Source organism: Leuciscus leuciscus (assembly GCF_965113295.1).
Source record: "Leuciscus leuciscus genome assembly, chromosome: 5".
In the NCBI taxonomy this organism is placed as follows: Eukaryota; Metazoa; Chordata; class Actinopteri; order Cypriniformes; family Leuciscidae; genus Leuciscus; species Leuciscus leuciscus.
This window is the reverse complement of record NC_138729.1, coordinates 37,049,540-37,075,029: the sequence shown is the minus strand read 5'-3', so window position 1 is coordinate 37,075,029 and position 25,490 is coordinate 37,049,540. Positions and strand designations below refer to the sequence as shown.

The 25,490-nt window shown below is 35.9% G+C and overlaps 4 protein-coding genes across 9 annotated transcripts; 2 read left to right on the top strand and 2 right to left on the bottom strand.

The window, feature by feature from the left end:
- Window positions 1-26: 26 nt before the first annotated feature.
- On the bottom strand, window positions 27-3,692 carry rnf181 (ring finger protein 181). 3 transcript variants are annotated; one of them, XM_082169864.1, is made up of 7 exons: window positions 3,589-3,667; window positions 3,047-3,098; window positions 2,869-2,966; window positions 2,003-2,136; window positions 1,679-1,794; window positions 1,120-1,194; window positions 27-741 (listed from the first exon to the last, which is right to left on the bottom strand). In XM_082169864.1, the coding sequence occupies exons 3-7, from the start codon at window positions 2,952-2,954 to the stop codon at window positions 682-684; spliced, it is 471 nt and encodes a 156-aa protein (XP_082025990.1). In that variant the 5' UTR covers window positions 2,955-2,966; window positions 3,047-3,098; window positions 3,589-3,667; the 3' UTR covers window positions 27-681. The 3 variants fall into 3 exon arrangements, with proteins under 3 accessions (XP_082025990.1, XP_082025989.1, XP_082025991.1); XM_082169863.1 differs by lacking the exon at window positions 3,047-3,098 and having other exon boundaries at window positions 3,589-3,692; XM_082169865.1 differs by lacking the exons at window positions 3,047-3,098; window positions 3,589-3,667 and having other exon boundaries at window positions 2,818-2,952.
- On the top strand, window positions 3,128-14,998 carry LOC309498898 (uncharacterized protein). Of its 3 annotated transcripts, XM_082169856.1 has the most exons (29): window positions 3,226-3,257; window positions 3,741-3,784; window positions 4,531-4,585; window positions 4,668-4,774; window positions 4,875-4,935; window positions 5,072-5,173; window positions 5,447-5,695; window positions 6,157-6,261; window positions 6,356-6,469; window positions 6,562-6,624; window positions 6,864-6,933; window positions 7,358-7,499; window positions 7,633-7,725; window positions 7,808-7,920; window positions 8,038-8,119; window positions 8,366-8,488; window positions 8,696-8,821; window positions 8,934-9,122; window positions 9,571-9,633; window positions 9,728-9,823; window positions 9,907-10,008; window positions 10,157-10,339; window positions 10,726-10,958; window positions 12,049-12,175; window positions 12,258-12,341; window positions 12,477-12,688; window positions 13,590-13,665; window positions 14,041-14,262; window positions 14,473-14,998. In XM_082169856.1, exons 1-29 carry the CDS (start codon window positions 3,248-3,250, stop codon window positions 14,536-14,538), a joined length of 3,312 nt encoding a protein of 1,103 aa, XP_082025982.1. In that variant the 5' UTR covers window positions 3,226-3,247; the 3' UTR covers window positions 14,539-14,998. The 3 variants fall into 3 exon arrangements, with proteins under 3 accessions (XP_082025983.1, XP_082025982.1, XP_082025984.1); XM_082169857.1 differs by lacking the exon at window positions 3,741-3,784 and having other exon boundaries at window positions 3,128-3,250; XM_082169858.1 differs by lacking the exon at window positions 3,226-3,257 and having other exon boundaries at window positions 3,750-4,020.
- A 2-nt stretch (window positions 14,999-15,000) lies between these two features.
- ccdc117 (coiled-coil domain containing 117) lies at window positions 15,001-19,033 on the bottom strand. Of its 2 annotated transcripts, none has more exons than XM_082169862.1 (6): window positions 18,879-19,033; window positions 18,134-18,358; window positions 17,984-18,031; window positions 17,645-17,911; window positions 17,319-17,465; window positions 15,001-16,153 (listed from the first exon to the last, which is right to left on the bottom strand). In XM_082169862.1, exons 2-6 carry the CDS (start codon window positions 18,274-18,276, stop codon window positions 15,904-15,906), a joined length of 855 nt encoding a protein of 284 aa, XP_082025988.1. In that variant the 5' UTR covers window positions 18,277-18,358; window positions 18,879-19,033; the 3' UTR covers window positions 15,001-15,903. The 2 variants fall into 2 exon arrangements, with proteins under 2 accessions (XP_082025988.1, XP_082025987.1); XM_082169861.1 differs by having other exon boundaries at window positions 17,984-18,034; window positions 18,879-19,032.
- Window positions 19,034-19,221: 188 nt separating this feature from the next.
- Window positions 19,222-25,324, top strand: tcn2 (transcobalamin II). Its single transcript, XM_082169859.1, has 10 exons — window positions 19,222-19,368; window positions 19,593-19,647; window positions 21,001-21,184; window positions 21,397-21,566; window positions 22,714-22,866; window positions 23,301-23,473; window positions 23,556-23,730; window positions 24,391-24,571; window positions 24,703-24,821; window positions 24,956-25,324. Exons 1-10 carry the CDS (start codon window positions 19,366-19,368, stop codon window positions 25,015-25,017), a joined length of 1,275 nt encoding a protein of 424 aa, XP_082025985.1. The 5' UTR covers window positions 19,222-19,365; the 3' UTR covers window positions 25,018-25,324.
- Window positions 25,325-25,490: the final 166 nt, after the last annotated feature.

Genomic DNA, 25,490 nt, shown 5'->3' with positions numbered 1-25,490 from the left:
TTTGAACTAATAATACACACACAATGTTTAAAGTATCTCACTTTTTATTTAAAAAATATGGAAAAGACTATCTGACTTATGAATTTTTCTGCTCCAACATTAGTAATTTACAATAGTCATTACAAGTCTGTGTCAGCAAGGTTGAGTCATTATCATGATTGTACATAAACATAGCTAAAATTCACACATTTTCCATGAGGTAGAGTTCTACCGTATTACTAAGGAGGGTTTAATTTTCTGTCTGGAAAGAGGACAATGTAAAGTCCACTGATCAAGTCGTGGCTACAGTGACCATTGTCATTAACTATGGGATTCATTGCTTATTATCAGCACAATAAAATCTATTCAGCATTTTATTCAGTAAGAAATCTCTTCAGGAAGCAAAATGAATGAATATAAGATCATGAAGCAAACAAATTCAAATTACAATTAAAAAATTTGCTTTAAAACAATTAATAAAATCAGAAATGTGTTTATAAGGCTACATTAGAGTTTCATACAAACAGTTTTCAGTGCATAGCCATACAAAATCAACCTTAAAGGGGATAACAATAAAATAGTTTTTTCAAGTACAAGCAAACAAAACCATTTCAAAGCCTGGTCCCTGCGCAGTAAACTCGCTTCCAACAAACTGAAAGTTGAACTCATATATTTGAAGTTCAAGTTTTTGAGATGTTGAAATCATGTGTACATGGCTCCATGTAGATCCTCTAATCTGTGTTCTCTTTGTCTTCTCCGTTCCTGTAAAAACAAAAAAACACTAAATGCTTGGGTATATTCTTAAAGTGTTCATTCATAGTAAAGAAAAACACCATGAATAAGTTGCAGAATTATATAACAATAGTTGTAACATTAACTGTGCATGACTTTGAACAGAAAATGTCTCGGGTTACTGGCATAACCTGAAATGAGGGAACGTGACGTTGTAATAGCCAATGGCGTTCAAGCATGCAAATCTGGTGGGCAACGCACCCTATAACACACACTGAACAGCATTTCCTCACAATCTTTCGACTGAATAAGCCAGTCACAAAAAAAACCCCTGAGCATAAGTAACATGGCATGAATGCCTCATTTCAGGAAATAGAGGTTACGTCAGTAAATATGGCACAGTCTTACCTTATCTTTTTTGAATTCCTCATAGTCTGGATTGTCAGTGGGTAGTTCAAGTCGACACAAGGGACATGAATTGGTCTGTAATGTTATGTAGAAACATTAAATATTATCAATGTACAATTCTTAATATTTTTTTTAAAAAAGTCTCTGCATTTATTTGATCAAAAATACAGTAAAAACTGTTAAAATAACTGTTTTCTGTTTTAAAATATTTTAAAATGTAATTCAAAGCCAAGCTGAATTTCAGCAGCCATTACTCTAGTATTCAGTGTCACATGATCCTTCGGAAATAATCTTAATATGTGGATTTCTTAGCATTGTAAATGTTGAAAACAGCTGTGCTGCTTAATATTTTTGTGGAAACTTTAGGATTATTTGATTATTATAGAAAGTTTTAAACTAATATAGATTCCAAATAATTTACAGCATTTATTTGAAATACGATTTTTTTTGTAACAACGTAAAAGTTTTACCATCACTTTTAAGATTTTCTGGCCCCAAACTTTTGAATGGTAGTGTATTTACTTCTGGATCATACAGAAGATTGAACCAGTAAACATACCTTACTGAGCCATGGCAGGATGCATCCTGTGTGGAATAGATGTTTACAGGGCATCTCTCTCACAGTCTCTTCCTCCTCGAACTCCAATAAACACACCGGACACTTCAGTCCTTTATCTGTCAAATGAAGAAAGAGCTTGAGGAAAGTTCAAGAAGAATGACTCCATGGATTTAAGACCCTTGAATTCAATCAATAGCCACAACACAAGGAAACATCTATCTACAGTTATTACCAATTTAATTCCAGCTAATAATGTTCCTTTGTGCCATAATGTATTCTTTTAATGTTAAGTTTGTACATGATTATGAATGAGTAGTCTTTTACCTGCTTGTTCAGGGGATATTATGACCACAGGGAGACTTTGAACCACAGCTTTTGCTGCAGGAGGGGGGAGACGCTGGTCCCAATCCGACAAATCAAATGAACCCGAGTCTATGTCAAGACCCTGCATCAGAGACCTATAGCCGCAAAGATTTTGCTCTATCATTACATTCTCATCCACATAGCTGACAAAAACTATAAAGGTTGGTTTAATGCTAACTACTATTAATGCTAATACTACACAATTTAGTACCTACCTATAGTACTGTTCAAAGTTTGGGGTCAGTAAGTTTATTCATGTTTTAGAAAGTCCATTTACACACCAAGGCTGCATATACTGTGAAATTATTAAGACTTAAAATAGCTGTTTTCTAATTTAATATATTTGAAAATGTAATTTATTCCTGTGATGGGCAAAGCTGAATGTTTCAGCATCTTCACTGTCACTTGATCCTTCAGAAATCATTCTGATATGCTGATTTGCCGCTCAAGAAACATTTCAAAGTTGAAAACAGTTGCAGCTTAAAATGTTTGTGGAAATTGTGATACATTTGTTTCAGGATTCTTTGATGAATAGACAGTTCAAAAGAACAGCATTTATTAGAAATCTTTTGTAACATTATAAATGTATTTATTGTCACTTTTGATCAATTTAATGAATCTTTGCTAAATAAAAATTATTATTATTATTTGTATCTTACTGACTGCAAACTTTTGGACGTAATGTATATACATCTATACACACTGAAAAGAAACTGAGCCCATTGGCGAGCCGTTTAGGGCTAAATATCGGTTTAGGTTATAACGTGTTAGCTAACCATATTTCTGATGTTTTTATCTCCTCCAGATGGCACTGTCGTGTTAGTTACCTCGCCAGCTCCAGCAGGGCGTTCTGTCGGTACTGTTCTTCTGGGTTCGTGGGCTCACAGTCATGCTCATCAAAATACGAGGCCATTTTCTGCTTCACCTGATGAACACATAGACCATTTGAATGACATTTACCGGTGGGGCGGTGCTTACTAAGGTTCAGGATATTCAGAAGCTTACAGTGAGGTTGCTAACGTTAGTTCACTCTCACACAGTAGCAGTAGCCCAGGAACTGGACAGAGGAGAATTTATATAACTATTCTTACAACATATTTTAATATTTTTTAAAACCAATGTTACATATATCTGGTTATGAGAATTATTTTACGATGATCTTATTATATTTACTACATTTAAACTGATTACTATGCGAGAACAACCATGGTAAAGTGTAAGATAGCCTCTCTCTCTCTCTCTCTCTCTCTCTCTCTCTCTCTCTCTCTCTCTCTCTCTCTCTCTCTCTCTCTCTCTCTCTTCAGGCTGACAAACAAAGAGACATCAGATTATGTGGACATAAAGTACTGCTTGGATTTCATTATTTCAGAGATCTAAGTGTCTCTAAAGACACAAGCTGCTGACAACTAACGTTATAACAATAACACTGCTAGCTGGTTAGCATAATAATTCAAAGTAAATCTAATTTATCAAACATCACTGAGTCAACATCACAACATTATTCGTTTAAAAGTGTAAAAAAATATAATAAATTAAATTCGACCTACTGTTTTGTAATCATCAGGAATGGAAACTTGTTTCACTGCACTGTCAGCGCGGACAACAACTCTCGCGATATTTGCGAGATGACGGGAGTTGCCAGATTGTGGTTAAAAAATCCCCAAGCTGTTTCATTTTATGAATGTTATTTTTTTTACAGTCTATGATGTTAACCAAGATGTACGAATTCGATGTATTTGTCTGGTAATTATATACATGTTTTCATTTATTTAAAAACATAGCAATACATTTATACATCTAATAAAAAATGCAATGCATTGCAAGCAAACATAAAATAAATCTCAAGTTCCTAGTCCGATAGGCAGTTAGTGGATGTGTGTGGTTGCCATGACACTGAGGCGCATGGATGTGTTCATGTCAACCAATTTCTGCTGTACGAGCCAGTTTCTAGAGAAAACTAGGAGTGGAAATACGTTGACGTAAGTGTAAAAACTTATTTAAAAAAGAAGCAAACAATGCATAGGTAAAGATATGTATGGGAGTTCTGAAACAAAGCAAAATCTGCTTTAAATACTAATAATTAATTCAGTGAGAGCTATGAATAAATGTGCATTTTGCAGTATATGTGTCAATTGTCTTCATGGACAGCAAAAGTATGTATTGTGCATGTTTCTGTTAAAATACAACTGTCAATCAACCTAGCGATTCATCAGCATAAGTACATAAACACATATGAGATACGCAGCTTTTGCATGATCCCAGTGTGAAATATATGGAATGTTGGTTCTTATTAGACTTTATGAGGTTCTTTGTATGTAAGAGGCCCTAGTGTTTGTTGGGGACCCTTTCTGTTGCGTTTCGTAGGCAACCACATAACTAACAACTCCCCCCTTTAAACTGTCTGCCTCCATTGTTGCTCAAATGCGCTGGATTCCAAAGAGATGATAGTTTTACATCTTATGCATAAGTGATTTTTCTGTCTTTTTTAGAAGACCATGGAAAATGATGGATCTGGAGAAAACACTGATGAACTGCTTTCTGCAGGTTAGAACAATTAACATTACTATTCATGCTTATCACTGTATCTACTGTAGTAGAAAATGCTGTACATCTCTTTTCTTCTCAGATGTGGATGAGGGGGTTGATGTTTATGGGCTCATACCTGTGGCATTGTCCCATGACCACTGCGATGTACTACTGGACGCCATAGATGCACAGCTGAGTCATCTACAGGTCAAGCACTTATAGTTTGATGTAATATTGATAACCATGGTGTATTAATTTTGACATAGTAATGGTAAAATTCAGGCTTGATTTTGTGCTCCACCAACAGATCCACAGCCAAAGCCAAATGCATGGAGGAAAGTCCAAAAGATATGAATTTCCTTTCTCAGGTAAACCATTTTTGTGCATAATAATAATATGTATATGTATGTGTGTATATATATATATGTATATATATATGTATAAAATCTTGTTTATTTATTATTTTTATGTGCAGTTATTTTCCTAATGCTCTCTAAATTTCAGGCTATCTTGATCGGAGTCAGTCTGTTAGTAAAGACACAGGCTTGGGAAGCACTGTTCCAACCAATGATAAAACATCATCCAACCCTGACTGGACTCCATCAGGTAGTCCATACTAAATATGATACCACATGGACTTGAATATATAATCAAATCATACCTAAATCATTGTCCAAAGCAGCACAATTAAGAAATATTATGACTGCAATGTACAACAATATCTTTGAAAATTCTGTTCTGAAAACAAATGCTGTAGTGATATTATTTTTTTACCTGCTTATGATAAGACAAACACATATCAATATGAAAAAAGAGAACAGTATAAAGTCTTGTTAAAATCCATCATTATCATTTCCTGTTAAAAATATGACCAAATAGAACATCAGAAAATGGAGATTATGAAGGTTGGAGCCTCAGTTCCAGATGTGTGGTGTCCTGAGGGCGATGGCAGCTTGAGCTCAGTGTCCAGGGCAGAGCAGTGCCGTTGGAGGCTGGAGAGACTTCTTGGGAGAAGTGCTGAGGCTGCAGGGATAGGAAACGAGGAGGATGAATTCACTATGGACAGCGTCTGCACTGAGGACTTCTCAACACGCTTCAGAGAGGAAATGCTGGTCCTGCCAGCCTCAGGTACACAAACTGAGCAAGAAGATGTAAAACTCAAAATGATGGAAATGATGTAACATCACTGATAATTATAACTTTAACTATAATATAAAAATATATTTTTTGGAGGTTCCTCCTTGGTTGCAGAGGACAGCTCTCTCCATCTGGCCATTTTCACTAAAACCCACAAAATAACATCTAATAATATAGCTTATACTTGCCACATAGTGATTTATTGAATTGTAGGCTGGGTCTGGTAGTAATGAGGGCAAGCTTGGTATGACCACTTGGCCAAAAACGCACAATTCGGTATGTTTCATTGTGTCATGACAACCAATTTTCCTAGGTCAGGATTCTTTGGTGAATGAAAAGTTCAAACGAACAGCATTTATTTGAAATAGAAATCTTTTGCAAAATGTCTTTACTGTCACATTTGATCAATTTAATGTGTATTTGCTGAATATAAGGATTAATTTCTTCTCCAGCCCCAGAAGCTCCCATTAACAGCAGTGACACTGCAGAACTCACTGATGAACGATCGAAAAATCAACCACAGCATCCATCCAGAACACCAATAAGACACCTGGCAGGTACAGCTGTGCTGTGCGGTTTCTTTCAAGATTTTTTTGCGAATCTTCCTCGTGATCTGCATTTAAATAATAAGTTGTTTTTTTCCACTGACAGGAATGCCATTGCAGAGTTTTGATTCAGTCACCATGGACACTGATCTGGACACAGTGTGCTCAGAACCGGTTCGACAGCACCTGAAGTCTACACTCAGCAACAGGACAGGTACAGGTACGTGTGTCAAAAGTCATGTGTTCTTTTCGTGTGCTGAATGCATGTGCAGTTGTATTGGTGCTATAATGCTTTTTCATTTTGTATCCCAGTCACACACTTTGCAAAATATGCTAACAGAGTAAACTCTGACCAGGAATATAATCCAAAATATGGTATGTTATCTTTTACATTCCTTGTAAGCTACACCCTGGTGTTTTTATTTGAATTCACTCTTATCCATATTTCACACAGTGAAACCGCATTGTTTTGATGTGCAGTGATGAAATATATCAATAAATCTATTAAATATTTAACATTTTTTAATTTGAAGTTATTTAGAAATTTGAATTGTAATTGGTCCATGACATGTTAACATAACTGGATTTGTCTGTTCGTATGCGTGTGACTATAGCCTTACATCTGAGCAAAGACAATGGATTCTGTACAGGACAAACCATCCAAAACAATATTCAGTCCTTCAGGTACTTGTCAAAGTTTTAACAACTGCAGTTCAATAAGACGATCTTAGGAAGAGCTTTTTGGATAATGTGTTTTGTGGTGGTGTTTAATTTATGATATGACACTCAGAAATGCAACTTTTAGTGACCTGTGAGTAAAACCCTACATTACTACCATCTTTGCATAGTTTCAATGGGAGTTTTTATATAGAGGTATTCGTGCCTTCCAGTTAATAAAAGTTACATTTAAATCATCTTTATGTGAAAAATACATTTAAAAATAGCAAATTAACAACACAATATGTTCATTTGAAACATTATGCAGACATTTCTAATTCAGACATCTCTGGGAGAAATGATTGGGTTAATTGTCTACTACTTATGGAACTATACTATATATATATTTAATAAAAATGACCATTCCTCACTATTACTCTGTGTGTTGTAGCTCTGATGATGAGAGAACTGTTGAGGAGACGAGCAGTGAAGGTGCTGTGTCTAAGCTGTACTACAGAAGCAAGAGACATTCATCTGGCAAGAAAGGGAAGAGGAGGAGTTTGTGCCAGAGCAGAAGGAATGACTCCCACATTGTGAGAGACCTCAGTGCATTCTCTAAACAATTTCTGCAATAATCAGTAGAGTTAACTGTCCAGTTATGTTTTGAATTTTTCCAAATAGCTATGAAGGAGACTCTTCTCAGGCTTGTAGTATTTTTGTTTTTAGAACACAGAAAGGGCTCGGGACAAGAGCAGAATAGATGGAAATCAGCTTAAAGAGCTGAGGATGTCACTTACTGAGCTTCTACAACAAAAAACAGTATGAATACTAAATGATCACTCTGTAATTCTCAAAATGTTAATAAGCTTATATGTCAACCAAAAGTGGTGTTTTTCCACAGGCTACACTTCATACTCTGGAGAATCTGAGAGAGGAAATGGATGAAGCTAAGAGAGAGCAGCTTTCACTACAGCTCAGTGTGAGGGACAGCAGAGCACAGGCCCAAAACATCACGTATGGTCTACTCACACCTTAATCCCATTTGCTTTTATTGACACTTTTGTTCTTACATTCCATATAGTATTTATATGTAACAACTATTTTTACTAGCACTGTATGTGTGTCTTAAAGGTATGAGATACACAGACTGCAGGCCCAGAGGGACTTGTGTTTGGAGGAGGTCAGGGTTCTGCAGGAGCAACAGGTCACTCTAGTAAAGAAACCAAAAAGTCACATCAGCTCATTTAGGATTTCATTAAACATCCGCATGGTTCTTTTTTGATTAAATGTAACTTTAAATCAATATATAATTAAATAAATACATGTATGTATGCATGTATGTCCACGCATAATGTTGCCAGATAACATATGCACTATTTTCTAAATCAGTCAGTTTGCTGAATTTTATATTATAGATGCTACTTGACATTCAGTGTGATGTGATGTCTGTCCCTGTCAGTGTGTAAGCAGCAGTGTGTCTGTTCTGGAAAGGGAGGAGATGGACAGACTACTGGATAATGCTAAATCTGACCTGTTCTCAGAACAGAGGCGTTTTAGACACACACTAGACTCTATGCAGGAGGTACTGTAGATCACATCTCTGTTTTAACACGCTTATGCTCGCAAGTAAGGGCACAATGAGTGGGCATAATCTTTAGGAAACTTAATGACCAAATAAAAAATGCATTAATGTGTTGCTAAATTTGGTATTGTCAGCAAAATACTCAAAATATATATTGTGAATATTCACACAGCCTTCAATTAATCATCCTGTCATTGTGTCCCTCAGAGACTGGATGAGGTGAACCAGGAGCTGGAGCAGAGGGAAGAGGAATACAGGACTCTCCAACAGAAATGCAGTGAGCTGGAGAAGCAGCTGGCTGATACGATCAGAGAAAAAGAACAAATAAAAGAGGTTCTCACTCGTGTTTCTTCTTCTTAATCTACAATAACCATGTTTTCAGTATCTGATACAGAGACAGATTGCAAACACTATCAATTTCAATAACTATAGAATATGTGTGCAGTCCACACAGGAAGATCTAGAGCAGCAAGTGAAGCGTTTTGCAGCGCTGGAGCGAATTGTTGCCCAGAAGGAGCTGCTTTTGCAGGGAGCCGGAGAAGCCAAGAAAGCCCTTCTTCTGGAGCTCTGTTCATTGAGAGAGGAACACAGCTTAAAGCTGAGAGAAATACAGAACACGACAAAAAAGGATATGGTAGGAAAGATATAGTCATATATTTTCAAACACTAGCATTCAAAAGTTTGGGGTCAGTAAGTTGCATTATATTGATCAAAAGTCACATTGTTACAATAGGTTTCTGAAGGATCATGTAAAGACTGGAGTAATGGCTGCTGAAAATTCAGCCTTGACATCACAGGAATAAATTACATTTTAAAATATAATAAAACAGAAAACTTAAAAAAGCTTACCAACTTTTGAATGTGTATATTCTCAGTGTATATTAGCCGATCACATCATGTTTGAATTAAATGATCTAACATCAGTGTGGCAACATCAAATATAAAGACTATGTTAATGAAAGCATGAATATTAACCTATCACTAGTCAGCATAAACCAGTCTGAACAATATGTGCTTGTCTTTTCAGTAGGTTATAAATATTATTATCCTTTGATTACATATGATAATCAATTCCTTCTCAGGAGCAAGAGATTGAGCAACTGACATTACAGTTAACCAAAAGCCACAAAGAGGAGCTTCAAAAGGTAAGATGATTTATTCACTGTGAGACTAATCTCAGATTATTCAGACATAGTGTGTGAAGCTCTGACTCTGTTTGGTTGGAATGTGTAAATCCAGGTGCATCAGCAGGCGGATGAGTTGAGATCAGCTGCTCTCAGTGAACAAGCTCAGACCCACAAACAGAGCTTGGACTCCTTACACAACTGTATCCAGGTCAGCTGTCATAGCGTGTGCCCTTCGTATCTTACAACACAGTCTCAGTCTTATGTACACATTCAACTCTCTCTCTGTTTCAGATGAAAGATGAGGAGGTAAAAAGGCTAAAAGAGGCTCTAGAGCAGCATGAAGAGAAGATGACTAGGCAAGCAGAGGAACTCAGAAGACAAACTCAGGAAAAGGTTTCCTCCCTGTTATCCTGTTTTACACGCTGAAGTGCTGATGACGGATTACATTAAACATTAAAGATAACTTTAATGTGGTTCTCTGCTGTTAAAATTCTTGTTCCCTCTAAAGAACCAGTGCATCTCTTGTCATCTGAACTAACAGATTCAAAAGGCTGTGAAGCGAGAGGAAAGGAAGTGGGAGGAACAGCGAGAGAAGGCTCTGAAAGAGCAGCGTGGGAATCTGGAGCAGCAAATAGAGGAGGCAGAGAAGAGAGGGAGATCAGATGTGGAGAAAGAGAGAAGGAACGCACTGGCCTTAAAGAGTAAAATGATTGAGCTTCAGAAAGTGAGTGGAATCAGAAGTCGTCTTTTTATATATTTTTCATTTAAACGTTTAATTAAAACAGATGCAAAATTTGAATATATATATATATACTCTCAATATATACAGTATATATATATATATAGTTTTGTTTGCATATCTACATCATGGTAGTATTTAATGATTTGATGTTTTGCCATTAAATCATGGTGATTTAAATTCATTAAAAAAAAATATTAGTTTTTGAAAATCATGAAAGTAATTTCACAATGCAAATTTTTGTTTTTATTGTTTTTTATTTATGCAAAATATAATTTCAAGTTTCTTTTCATTCTAGTGCTACATGTAACTTTATCAAATTTATCAAAGCTGTCCTCAGCCCTTTACTTTCTGCTGGTTTCTTGTTACAGGAGGCAGAGAAGGAGGCGGTATGTCTGAAGAAAACTTTGCAGCGCTCTGAAAAGGAGCTTCAGGAGCTGAGGACAGCCGTCATCGAGAAAGACCAAAAACACCAGAGAAGAACAGCCAGACACGAGCAGCAGAGCAGACGCTGGACGCAGGACATACACGCTGAGTGTGTTTGCCTGCAAGAGTTCCTTAAACACAATGGCCTGACTGTTGAAAACAAGCACTCGTCAGAGAGGTATATACAGTACCCTGTGGTGCTCATACACGCACAATTATATGCCATGTTGAGTGTTAAAAAGTAGACTTCAGCCCCACACATTGTGTATTGGTCCTGATGTGGGAAATGCAATTTCAAATCCAGCCTATGCCATATCCTCATTCCAGAATAGAGTATATATATATATTTATAAAAATAAAATACATGCACATTCAAATAAATAATAGCAATAAAATATAATCATAGTAATAAAAATGCAAACATAAATCTATTTATAGTAATAATAAATAGTATTTATAGTATTTCATTCAAATATGCAGAACAGTCCTTTAAGTTTATACTGTTAGTGACATTTGTGATAGATTTTTCCCTAAACCTAACTATCTGGGTCGTCTCCAATCGACATTCCCTTCCTACTCTAAGTCTATTGGGTCGTCTCCAATCGACGTTCCCTTGGTCGTCTTCAATCAAAGTTCCCTAACGTCTCAAATCGACGTTTAATATATAGTCTACCTAACTAACTTGCTTCCCTAACTAGCTTTCTTGCTGCGCAGCAATGATCGCCAAACAGACTTCAGCAAATGTCCTCTAAATGCTTTAATCACGGCCGGAGGATCTCTCGAGCAGTTCTCAGAGAATCTCCCCAAGTTGAAGCAAGGCCGGAGGATCTCAGACAAATTCCATTGAGAATCCCACTGGAAAACACAAATACAACAGTTATAGAATAAGGAGGTATGGCAAAAATGTCATGCTGCATTACATAATTTCCTTATGTTTAGTCAAAACCTTGTTTTAATGATTACTTCATTGTTAATCACAAGGTTCAAACTTAGTCATCTGTCTAGTTTAATTTCCCATATTTGTTATTTTTACACTCAAAGTCAAAGGGGAATGGCAACACTACATACAACATTCAAAAACACAGGACAGAACGTTTTAGTACACTGTGTTTCAAAGTGTTAGTTTTGTTAGGCCTAAAAGGGAAGTAAGGTTAGATGTTAGAGTTAATATTAGTTTGATATACAGTTTACTATTTTATTCATAAAAAATCCACCACACACTGTAGTGTATTTTATAAACGTGTATATTTAAATTTTTTCCGGTTCAGTCCTACAGTGAGTGAAACTCTTCAGACCCTACAGTCCCTCACAAAGGCCCTTCAACAGCTTATTAATGATCTAAAAATTGAGCTCAAGTCACAGAGACGTGCTGCACTGCAACTCAGCCGAGAAAAGGTACAAGAAAAGTTATAAACAAAACACACATCAACTCACTGCAACTCATCGGCTATGAGCAGACACTGCTTATGTGTTTCAGGAGCAAGAGCTAAATCTGCAGAAAGAGCAGCTGATGGAGGAAAAGGAACGAGCACTGGCTGCTCTAAAAGAGAAACTCATACAGGTATACTGACACACGCACACAGTTTGTACAATTTATAAAAAAAATTATTACTAAACTAATACTGAGCAAAATTGCTATTAATGTATTCAAATCTTGGTTTATGTCTCGTTTTGTTCATTGATGGGTAAACTTAAGGAGCACATTGAGGAAATGAGCAGCCTATCTCGAGCCCAGCTGCGCATGAACAATGATGATACAGACAGACTTTGTGTCCATATGCGCAGACAGCTGCGGGCTGAAGATGATGAGCTCAGACAGGCGCAGAACAACATGGCACAGTGGAAAGACAAAACCACTACAAGACTCACTCACAAATTTGAGCTGAAGCTTAACGCGGAGCAGGAGAGGTGCGTCATACGAGTCAAGTGGATCTTGAATGTTTTTGTCTCGGGGCCATTTACAGCACACTGTTTTCAACTAAAAACTGAAAATGTTGTATGCATTTTGCCCTTTCATTTACATGACAACAGCATTTTGGGGGCCTAAACATTAAAACGGGTTTTTGAAAGTTTGGAAAGATTTCGAAAACGATACAATTATCATCTCCTTGTAAACTACAAAAATTAGAATACGTGTTCAATCTATAGGCACGTAGTGTTACTTTACAAAGCGGTTTAGTCCAAATTTTCTGAAGAGACACGATCACTTGATAACCAGATTGAATTTAGGCTTTTATTCACATATAAACATCAACAGAAGCTGAACCGAACCTGCTTGACATACGAGAACGAACCTCATTGGTTCTTGCGGAAGCTCAACCGTGCTGCGTAACACGTCAAGTGAACATGCTTGAGCTTCAGTTTACCACAAGTGATGTGAGAGTTGATCATACCCGTCAACCCTCCCGTTTTTCCCGGGATTCTCCTGTATTTTACCTTGCTATCCCGCTATCATCCCGGTTAAATATTTTCCCGTATTTCTCCCGTATTTTTAATCTTTCCATAAAAAATTAAGAAAAAAATCCCACTGGGCGCAAACCAGTTAAGCGGAAATCCCGCCCTGCAGCTAATTTCATTGGTTATGGTTACAATGACGGGTAGGTTTAGGGATCAGTGTTTGGTGTAGGCAATCAGTACTGTGATTCACATGACCAATAAAATCTTTAGAATCGGCTAATGATTCTTAGCCTATTCCTATTCTTTTCCTATTCCTATTCTAAATTAAAGACACCACTGTAGGTTATTGACTACCATGACTCGTACAAAAATAACATTCATTATCCTCCATAACCTTTACTGTATAAAACAGGAGAGTTCCAAAGCCCAGAGCAGAGCAGCAGAAGAGACTGGAGAGACTGGAGAATGAGATGAGACATCTGACTGGGGTAAATGCCAGTATTTTAGTATTATTTATATACTATTATAGTATTTATTAATATTTTGAATTCACTTTTTTATTAGTTTAGCTTTAATTTAGTTTTTATATAAGTTTTAGTAATTTTCATTCTTCAACTTATTTTAGTTACATTTCAAATTTTCATTTCCTTACAATTAACAAAAGTTAATTTTAATAATTTATAGTTTTAATAATTAAAAAGCAATGTTGCTATCATGCTGCTGGTATGATTACTCATATCTGGAACAACAGCTCCTTTGTGTTATATTGATTAAATATAAACCAAAAACATTTGCATGTTCACTCCTTATGATTGTAGTAGAACTCATAGTAAGTACATCTCTCTGATTCTCTGTCTCTGCAGCGATGCCGAGATTTTAACGAATCCCAGTTGGCCTCCACTGCTCTTCAGGGTGGCACAGACTTCCAAAACTCCAGAGTCACCCAAGACCTGACCTCATATAAACTGCTGCAGCACCTCCAGAGTCGCATCCGCCAGATTCAAGCAGAGAGCCAGACCCACTGCCCCAGCCCAGTGAAGTGGGACAGGGAGCCCAGGGACTTGGGCGGCTCTTATTTGGACACGGTACATCAACTCATTTCAAATTATTATCCTAGTTTAAAGTATTTTGCAGTCGTATTTTAGTATTATCCATATACTATTATATTTTCAATTTATATTTTGAATTAACCAATTAATTTTTTTGTGTCATTTTATGTACCTTTGTCTTTTTTTATTAGTTGTTTTTCATTTTAGTTATCAATAACGTTTCAACACTTCTCATTATCTTGGCAGATTGCTCCAACCCAGGAAAGCTATAAGACAGAGGATCACTTACCAGCAAAGACCATTTCCAGTTAACATTTACTTTAACTCTTTTCCTAGAATTTGTCCATTAAATAGGTGATTTTATAGGGAAACCATGTATAAGAAAATAACTTAGAACCATCTCTGTGGAGCTCATAAGTGATTAACATGGTCTGCATGGACAGAACTTGGCACTTTATTGTTGGTGGATGTTTAATCCGGGCACGTTAAAGATCAAAAGATGAACTTTGATATGAAATGGACTTAGAATTCTGCTTGAGTTTACTACGAAATAATGAATGCATTTAGTATGTAGCTTACAGAATTTAAAACTGGCCATAACTGTTACAAATAACTTTTACACTTGTGTATTGTATCCTTTGCAGGATGTGATTTTTTTTATGTGATTTATTTTAATAGAATTATTGTAATTGATCAACATTCCTGAAATCAGTGACAATTCATGATGTTGTTCGAATGTTTTTTCTGCATAAATAAAATGTCACAAGCAGAGAATTATAATGCCAAACTGATTTTATTGAAAAACAAGTTTGCCTAAATTTATAAATCTCAAAAAGGTAAAATTAAACATTTAAACAATAATTTAGGCCAATGTTTAAACCAAATGCAAAATGGATTTACAGCTTATTTCACTGTTGTTTTAAGTATTACAGCCAGACTATTAAGTGCTATTTGTTCTTTACCTAGATAAACTGAGCCAGGTAATATAATCGACTGAAATCAATAGATTGATTTAAATATGTATACCCATGCATCTCTTCCAAGAATCATTTTCTGTCTGTGTAGAAGGTTAAACCGGCTGCTGTCTCCGTATATCCAGTTCAAGAGCACATGAGGATCCTTCCTCACTGACTCAAGCCTGAATTCCATACATGCAATTCATCAATCATTACTTTCCATAACAACAGCATCTTTAAAAACAATATGGACACCATGAAGAACCAATTCAAATGAGTCTCAAGTTTTGACCAGTTGGATGTCTGCTAAAAATAAAATATTAAATGTGGCATATTGTAACAAATCAAGCGCTCTGAATCTGTAAACGGAATACTAGTACACTGCAATAATACTAACTGCATAAAAGACAAAACTAAAATATTCTTGCATTGTTAACCAGTAAAGCTATCGACAGCAAACAGAGTCGATATTAATTTGCAACTGTACTGCAGGAGAAAAAAAATATCACTGACCACGTTCACATAGGATCATTTCATCTAGTGCAAATATGGTCCCACCTACAAAAAAAGTGCAGGTTGAAACAAACAAAAAGTACATGGCACAAGAAAAATCACATGTGAGCATTGTGAATTGCTTGCTCTCTCTGCCACTTATGCTAATTGCTCATTTGCACTGATGAAGGTCAAAGCTTATATCACACATAAAGTCACGGATTTCCCTCTATAACTCCATGTCTTCCTCTCCAGAGTTGAGGAGCGCAGGGCTGCTGAACAGGGGGCTGAAAGTCTGCTCATTGGTTGCTGTGAACTGGGGCTGGGATGGGGGGCTGCTGGTAGATGGCACAGGGGTGGGAGTCTGTCTGCTCACTGCCAGCTGCTTGCGCTGCTGTCTTTGTAAAGAGTCCTTCAGCCTCTGGGTGAGAGGGTCCTCTGGGGGGCGCCACAGCACCAGTTCCATACAAGAGCGGCCCCTGCAGAGATGAGTGAAGAAGAGTGTGCTAAGTGCTGGATTCCTGTACAATGAGCTCAGTGCTGTTGGTAGAAACTGATGTTCTACTGCTGGTTTGAAAACATTTCTAACAGAAATAGCCATCCAAACACAGCGCTGACGTCTAGGCTAAAACAAGGCAAAATTTGGGCTGTCAATGAAAATTGAATAGACGTCTAATCATAGCTCAAGAATAGACTTGTCATCAAAGAAATAAAACCAAACACCTCGTAATCACTGTTCACTTTGCTTACATGTTGTAATATCATACACCTTGCAAGGTATTTTGGCAAAAAACACTATTTTGGCTAGAAGTGGGTTACTCACAGCCGGACTATATCGGGTCTATAGTTAAACGAGACGGTGAAATGATGGCTGTTGCTGGCTGGGTTATTTAGATGGGTTAAAAGATATTTGTCAGAAGTGTTCAGTAGACCAAAAATGTATCCTTTTTTATACATTTGATTTTTTTTAAATTTTATATTTGAATTTACACTACAGTTTAAACGTTTGGGGGTCGTAAGATTTTGTTTTTATAAGAAGACTCAAAAACTGTAATATTTTGAAATACCTGTTTATGTATTTTAATATATTTTTAAATATAATTTATTTATGTGATGGAAAAACAGAAGTTTTAGTGTTAGTATCACATGATCCTTCAGAAATCGTTCTCTAAAATGGTAATTTGGAGCTCAAGAAACATTTGTTATTATTATCAATGTTGAAAACAGGAAATACTTTTGTAGAAACATACATTTTTCTGAAATCTTTGATTGACAATGTTAAAAAACAGCATTTATTTGAAATAGATTTTTGTAACATTATAAATGTCTTTATTTTTTGATGTCACTTTTGATCAACTTAATGTAACCTTGCTAAATAGAAGTATTAATTTCTTCTTCTTTTTTTAAATCTCAATGACCCCAAACTTTTCAACTATATATATATATATATATATATATATATATATATATATATATATATATATTTATATATATATTTTTTTTTTATTATGTAAAGGATTTTGCTTTCATGCTTGAAATCTACTGTATAAATATTTCTTTAATAACGAAAACATAAAAGGATAGGTTGTATTAAAGAGAGGGGGAAACCAGCCATGGTAACCTAAAAAAAAAAAAAATACCCACACTGACTGTGCTACCATATGGGGTAGAATGTCATCAATCCCACGCTGCAGCCCTTCCCTTAAGCTGTCGGACATCACCAGCACTGGCCTGCGCTGAGCCGGTTCTACGTCCAGCTCTTCTTCATCGCTATCATCTTCTAAAGTTATCCTGTAACACATACAATATATCAGCAAGACTGCCTATAAAAATCTGCAATCTTTAAATGGATTATTTTGAACCTTCATACATCTAATTTCTGGTCAATGACTCTGTAAACACAAGCAGAGATACAGCGTGCACATGTACAGTTTGAAATCAAGCTAATGACCTCTTTATTTTGGTCTCACCTCTCTTCTATCTCCTGCAGTCTCCTCTGAGCGGCCTCTACCTCCATGCCTGAGCCTTCTGTGGGTACTCTGGATAGTGGAGAGGGAGAGGGAGCGACTGTGAGGGACAGACTCATCTCATCTGTCCTGGGTCCAGTCTGCAGTTGAACCAGGCTGGTCTCAGATGAAGAGGAAGAGGTGGTAGAGTCCGCAGACCATCTGTGGCTTGCTTTACGACTTGGATACTCACCTGCACCCATCAGTTTTCGCCGTTTGGGGCTGCAGCTTCTGTAGAGGAAAAAGATCATGAAAAATCCACCACCGCATATAGCAAGTTTCATGTGTAAAAAAAGTACTCACTCATCATCTGTCCTTCTCCTCTGTTTCCTCATGCATCTTCTTTCCCAGCTTCTAAGTTTAAACATGCAGACAAATAATATAAGCATCTGTCTTCATTTGATTGCATAAACAAGAACTGGATAACAGGACAAGACGGCACTTAATACTTACGTATTTGGCATTGATCCACCAGTCAGATGATGCGAGCCTCTGGTTGGCCCACTAATTGCGACCAAATCAGGGTTACTGAAGTGTGCATGGAGGGGAAACATGATGAACTCCAGCTGGCTGCTTCCTGACCTGGTGCTCTGCATCAGTCTCCAAGTGAGAACAAGCTGAAGACATTAGAATTAAATGACAACTGCAGTCAAGCAGTGTGGATAGAAGATGAAGAATCTGGAAAACAGAAAAATTAATAACTCAGTGATTTTGGACTTCACAACAGGTTCTGCAGATGGTGCAGGTTTTATACATGGTATGAGTTATACTATAGAAGGCAAACTCAAAGCTTTTACCTTTAAAAAAATATTTATACACAACACATATACATAAATATTTATATGAAAAGTACACTGCTGACCTTGTTGAATAATTAATGCCCATTGTTTTAATTAGGGGAAAACACATTTACAGTAAGTGAGCTAACTAACTTAGTAAACGTATGTCTTCCTTCACACCGTAGGCCATAACATTGAAATGCGAGTCTTTTATGTTCTGTATTAGTAAATATTTATTTCAGTTTTATCTGTAATTATCTCAAATAAGTCACTATGATGAAATCTGGTGGCATTCTGGGTAAGAATAACTTGAATTGCTCGCTGACTGCAGCTTGAAACATCCTCTAGACTAGACATACGCCCCACAACATACACAACAACACCTCGTCAGCTCTTTCATTAGGAACACAAACACTTACCTTTTACGGGCTCACAAAAGCGGATAATAAGTTTTGTTTGAAAATGAAAAAATGTCTTTTTGTCAGTTTGCATGAGAAGTTGCAAAAGCCTAGATTTACGACGCTTTTCTAGAACAGTGTGCAAGCAAGGGTGCATGGAACTTGTAGTCCATTGGTTTTGTAGTTCTTTAACCGGAAGTGAACATAAATAACAGTAAACAAACTCACGTTTAGGTAACTGTTAGAGGGAGGATACTTTTTCTTGCTGATACACATAAAAAACAGTAAAGAAATGAGAACTATTCAAGACAGAAATTTGAGATAGAACATTTAGAACACAGGTCGAAAAGATGTTGCAAAACTACCAACTCTGTAGATGAATAACTAGAGTAAGTTAACGTTAACTGGAGTAACTAACTCCTCCTCTACTCAAGGTCATAACATTTTAGGAAAAGAGTCAGTTGATCAATTTAACTGGATTCAGCAGGATACCTAACTTGGCCTAAAAATGGTAAGAAGCACCTGAACTAAACCAATTGAAACTTCGTTAATATGATAGGCTTCTTAACCACAAAACCCAACAAATGTTAGAAATCAGTGAGTCTACTGCTAACAAAATAAAACTTTAATATGCTTACGATTATTATCGCATTTTGTGATTATTGTCATGCTTATGCTTGGTAATTCGTTAATTTAACAAATTTCACCGGCTGTCTGTACTGTTTTCAATCTCAGATTACTCTTATCATTGCGAGTGGGCTGCTTGTTCTGGCTGCTGGAAAACCGTGTGGTAAGTACGATAATAACTATATAATGGCTAACGTTATAACTTAGTACGAATAATGATTTACTTTTTCATTCCTTCTATTTCCTGTAAGGGCTTCTTCTTCTTCTTCTTCTTCCTTCTCCTTCTTCAAGGTTTCAGGGGCTTTCTGGACCCTTAATATGCCTTATCATGTTAAGGCCGAACAATTTAAACACCATCTGGCAAGCCGTTTTAACATTTAATCCTTAAAACATACTAGTATCTATTTTCTTGCTACTAGTACTTATTGTTTAGATACTAGGCGGCAGTATCTATCCATTCAGTACTAGTACTTATTCATTTGCTACTAGTTCTTATTTATTAGATACTAGTACTTATTCCAATAGTGTCTAGTATTTCATTATACTATACTTTTACAATGATCCCCACCTTTAATAGCCATAACGTAGCTAACTGTTTTGGCATGTGGGTTTTGAAGTTCTCTATTAGATAAATAGCTACTTTAGATTATGCAAATCAAATAGCTGTATTTTACAATTCAATGATTGCTCTGCAAAAAATCTTGAAAAAAAAAATACTTTACTTCTTGAAAATAATTTTTTTGGTCATAAAATGTACAATGTTAACAGTAAAATGCCACATCTCCCATGAGCTCAAAAAGGTGACGTGAGTGTGTAATATTGATGACATTACCATGTAGTTTTTTTTCTGACTTGGCAAACAGTGACAGTGTTACTTACAGCTGACCCCATGTTACAACACTCCCCAGTCTCCCCCTAATACCTTTACAAAAAAACAAAAAAAAAACTATCAGTAAAACAGCACAAATGATGGCAATAGATGGTAATTACATGGTAATTTAATATACAGTTTAGATACTGAATCATTACAATATTCATATTCTAATCAGGTATTTAAAAGAATGCTATAAAATTACTATATCGTATGTCATGATTTTTATGTTTTTGTAAAATGTATTAATAAGCTTTTAGTATTCTCCATCCCGCTGCAAAGATTTTAAATATTGTCTATACAATAACCATAATAACATAACCTACACTGTACTCCAGTAACCTATAATGTACTATACTGCACTATTGTATTTGTAACATTCAGCTTATTCTTACTGAGTACTTTTTTTTTTTTGCTCATACCTGGAATCATCTCACTCTGTTATTTGCCCTCTCTTTTGTAACTGTGACCATTCCGAGAAAAAGCGTTTTTGTACACAGTGCTACTTTAATTGAGCAACAGTGGTCAAAGAGGACAGTGATTCAGTCAAAGTTGATCATAGTCTGTTGTTTTATAATTATAGAACATTGATATCAGTGCGTATGACTGTATTACTTTTTTTCTTCTGTATGTTCTCTGTATCAGAATCTGATCACAAGGCTCTTCTCCAGTCCCTCAATCAGCAGCTGCTGCGCTCTGTGGATACACCAGATAACCTACCCAATCCCAGTGTGCACATCGCCCTGCGGCTCTCAACACACCATAACCTAGCTAAAGAGAGCCAACATCTCAACCAGCTCAAGACAGAGTTTCACGATGATATTGAGAAGTATGGAGCATATTTTCACATCTCTTTTTTTATATCAAACTTTAAAGCAACAATAAATGATTTGCTTATTGGTCCTTAAAATTTCTGATTACTTGTGATTTTCATGTGTCGCATCAGGAAGGATTGTCAGTGTCGTGTGAAATAAATTCTGTTCTATTCTACTCTACTCTATTGTTCCATTTCAATATAATATTCTTAATATCTGCCTGTAGATCTCTCAAAAATGGTGAGTTGGTGGTTGGCCGCCTTGCCCTGTACATCTTGGCTTTGAAGTCTTCCTGTCATGATCTGCAGAGCGTACATCTCAATCATAATGAGATGAAGGAGCCCATCCTCACTCACCTTAAGAAAGAAATGGAGGAAGAGAAACAGAACATTGCATGTAAGAGCATTTGTTTTGTAATACACTACCGTTCAAAAGTTTGGGGTCAGCAAGACTGTGTTTGAGTGCGTCCCGCAGTACTACAAACCACACCCTAAAACAGCCAATTAGGGGGATGCCATCAGAGTCCCTCCCTCTGGAATCGCTGATGTCATCTCTAGTACCACTCTTCCTCTATTTCACTTTCCTTGTTTTGTTAAGCATCACTATCACCACCTAGTGATAAGGCATACAGCTTGTACATAAATCAGCAGACGCCATAAGTCATCCTGTTTGTTTTTCCTCAGTTTTAAAGTATTTTAATTATGAAACTCTACAGTACATTTTTTTTGTTTATTAAAGGGGTGGGGTTAGGGTGAGGTTTAGGGTTGGGTAGGTTTTTAGCTATAATTTCCATAATTGTATAATTTATTTTGTGTTTTACTACTAGCTGTTATTTCATACTTCATAAGATATGAAAGCAATATAAGTTAGCCTTACCATTATTTCATACATAAAACATAAATTAAATGTATTGTTTCAGTCAATGACATCCACGCTTGTTTCTTTGTGGGAGGCGTAACTTGTAGGGATGTGGTTTGTAGTACTGTGGGACGCAGACAGACCCTTCTCTCTTTTAAAAAAAAAAAAGTTAATGAAAGAAGTCTCTAATACTCACCAATGTTGTATTTATTTGATCTAAAATACGGTGAAAACAGCAATATTGTAAAATATTATTAAAATTTTAAATATATTTTTTCTATTTGAATATATTTTAAAATGTAATTTATTCCTGTTATGGCAAAGCTGAATTTTCAGCATATTTTAACCAGTCTTCAGTGTCACATGATTCTTCAGAAATAATTTTAATATGCTGATTTGCTGCTCCAAAAACATTTCTTCCTATTGTCAAAGTTGAAAACAGTTTAATATTTTTGTGAAAACCATGATACTTATTTCACGATTTTTTGATGGATAAAAAGTTCAAAAGAACTGCATTTATTTAAAATATAAGTCTGAATATCTTTGCTGGAAATTCAATGCATCCTTGCTGAATAATATATTATTTCTTCAAATAGAATCTTACTGCCCCTAACTTTTGAACAGTAGTGTAAATGTAATTTTGTTGTACTGTAATTCTAATTTTAATATGAATTCTTTTGTGCAGTTAGTCACCGTCCAAAGACCAACTACTACCAGTACTCTCTGGGCATTCTGGCTCTATGTGTGAGCGGAGTTAGAGTCAGCACACATGTCAGCCACAAGCTCATCCATGCTGTGGAACACAGACAGTTAAAACATGGAGAGTCCTTATGTGTCGGTGAGTTTGAATCGACTCTTTTTTTTTTCTTTTTTTTTTGGTCATTGATAAAGTACATTTAAAGGGATAGTTCACCCAAAAATGAAAATTCTGTCATTATTTACCCGCCCTAATGTCAATCCAAACCCGTATGACTTTCTTTCTTCTGTGTTACACAAAAGAAGACATTCTGAAGACTGTGCTGGCCACTCTTATTCATGCAATTTCAATGAATAGGAACTGAAGCCTTCACACTTCAGAAAGGATGCAAAATACCATGAAAGTATCCCTGACAGAAATGTTCCCAAACAGTCAAAAAAATTATTTTGTGTTCCACAGATTCTGGAACGTCATGCATAACATATTGGATATAGTTATTTATTTTTCTTTTGGTTAGATTTAAGGAAGTATATTTACATGTGCTGAGGTCTCTAACCATTCAAATCACCCTTCAGACACGCATGCGATGGCAGGCATGGCCTTGCAGTGTCTGAAAAACGAGGAAACTGCTGTTAAAGATACTGCAGAGCTGGACAGGGCTCTTGCCTCCATTAAGAAGAGGCTTCTTGACTCTAAGAGAGCTGATGGTCACATGGGCAACGAGTTCAGCACGGGATTGGCAGTGCAGGTAAGAATAATGATATTAAATATTTGCCTTAATGAAAAAGCCTTATTTGAGTGGCAGGTTCTCATGGTTCTCCATCTCACAGGCCTTGTTGGCTATGGGCAGTCAGATGGAGGAATGTGCCTCTGCTTTGGAGGCTTTATGGGCAGATGTTAAGAAAGGAACATACCATAACCCAATGGCAGTCTCCCAAGTCCTGCCTGCCCTGCACCAGCAATCCTATCTTCATCTGAAGAGCAAAGAATGCCGCAATGAGGATGGTACGTACATCAGACATGCAAGCTCAATGAAGTATCAATCGGCAGAATTGTGTTTACAGGCCTACGGTTAATTTCCCAAAGATTCAGGGAGGTGCCATCTTACATACAAATTTTGTATATAATATATAACATTGAAATACTTTAAAATACTTTGTTTAATATGAGAAATAAACATTAATTTTGTGATAAAATTTTTTTTTTTGCATATAAATTTTAACTTTATTTTCCCTTTTTTCCATAAATAAAAAATATTATTTTAATATTTGGAATATATATATATATATATATATATATATATATATATATATATATATATATATATATATATAATACATACATACATACATGCATATATTATTTATTATAATATTTTTTTCAAATATATAAAAAAAATATATATAATTTATGGAAAAAGGGAAAAATAAAGTTTAAAGTTATATCCAAAAAATATGTTATGTTTTTATCACAAAATTAATCATGTTTATTTCTCATATTAAACAAAGTATTTTAGAGTATTTCAATGTTATATATTTTATACAACATTTGCATTTAATATTTAGTGTTTATGTACAGCATTTTTATTTAACTTGTGTGTGTATTTTTTTTCTCTCCTTTTTATTTTCTGTGTGTATTTTCTCCACTTCAATGTTCCTGATTTAGACACTCTTACTATTGATGCGGACTCCGCTCCGGAAGTTCTTCCAAGTCAAGGGCAAGTGGCTCTACAGGTGGAGGTTATTAAATCAAATGGTGCGTCATCAGTGTTTTCCATCAGTGTGCCCAGGGGCTCCTCGATATTTGAAGCCCTCAACCTTCTCCAAGACAAACAAACTGGTTTCACGTGAGATACTTTATTTGAAATATATTGTCAAAACAATATAAGCAAAAATTTGTTTGCTTTTTACTGTATTAATTACAACAAATTTGTATGGGTTTTGTTTGCAATCAACCCTTTTGCTCTCTGCATCACAGCTTTAGCACAGAGAACAGCTTGTGGGGACCCTTCCTCAGTGTGGTCAATGAAGAACAAGCACGTCAGACTGATCGTAGATACTGGCAGGTCTCCTCAGATGACACCTCTCTGACACAGGGTGAAAAACAAATACGTGCATTTTAAACAAAACTAGGCGTAACAATGCACTTGCATGATGTCTCTGACTGTTTTGTAGTTTCAATCTCTCTTGTATAATGACTTTTATCTGCAATGCTGTGCTTTTCTCCTCAGGTATCAACGACTATAAGATTGACTTAGCTCAAACCATCACCATTAAGAACACTGGGTACTGAGTCCACCGCTGGATGCAAGAGATTAATGGGCTGAAACCATAATACGTTTATGAATTCTGTTGTTATAATTGTCTTTGATTTTATTGTCTTGTTATAAACTGATTTCTGTTTGATTGTTGCCTCACCTCACCTCACTTCTTGAACGTTTAAAGGTTCATGATAACAAGAATCAGAACATATCAATGTTGATTGTTTTTTTACTTAGAGATTTAATATGCATATATCTTTTGAAATTTGTTTGTGAAACTGCAGCTGCTACCATGTTAGATGAACAAATATAAAATAAATATTACAAATACTTTTAAAATGTGTGGCTTCATTAAGATGTTGAGAAGACAGTATCTCACACTGGAGATAAAATGTTCATTGTAGCACATGGTTGCATGTAGTTGATAAGCTACTTTGTAACTTTAAAAATTGTTGTGTAATATAATATTTACTTCACAGAATGAATTTAATGAATGAAAGTTTGA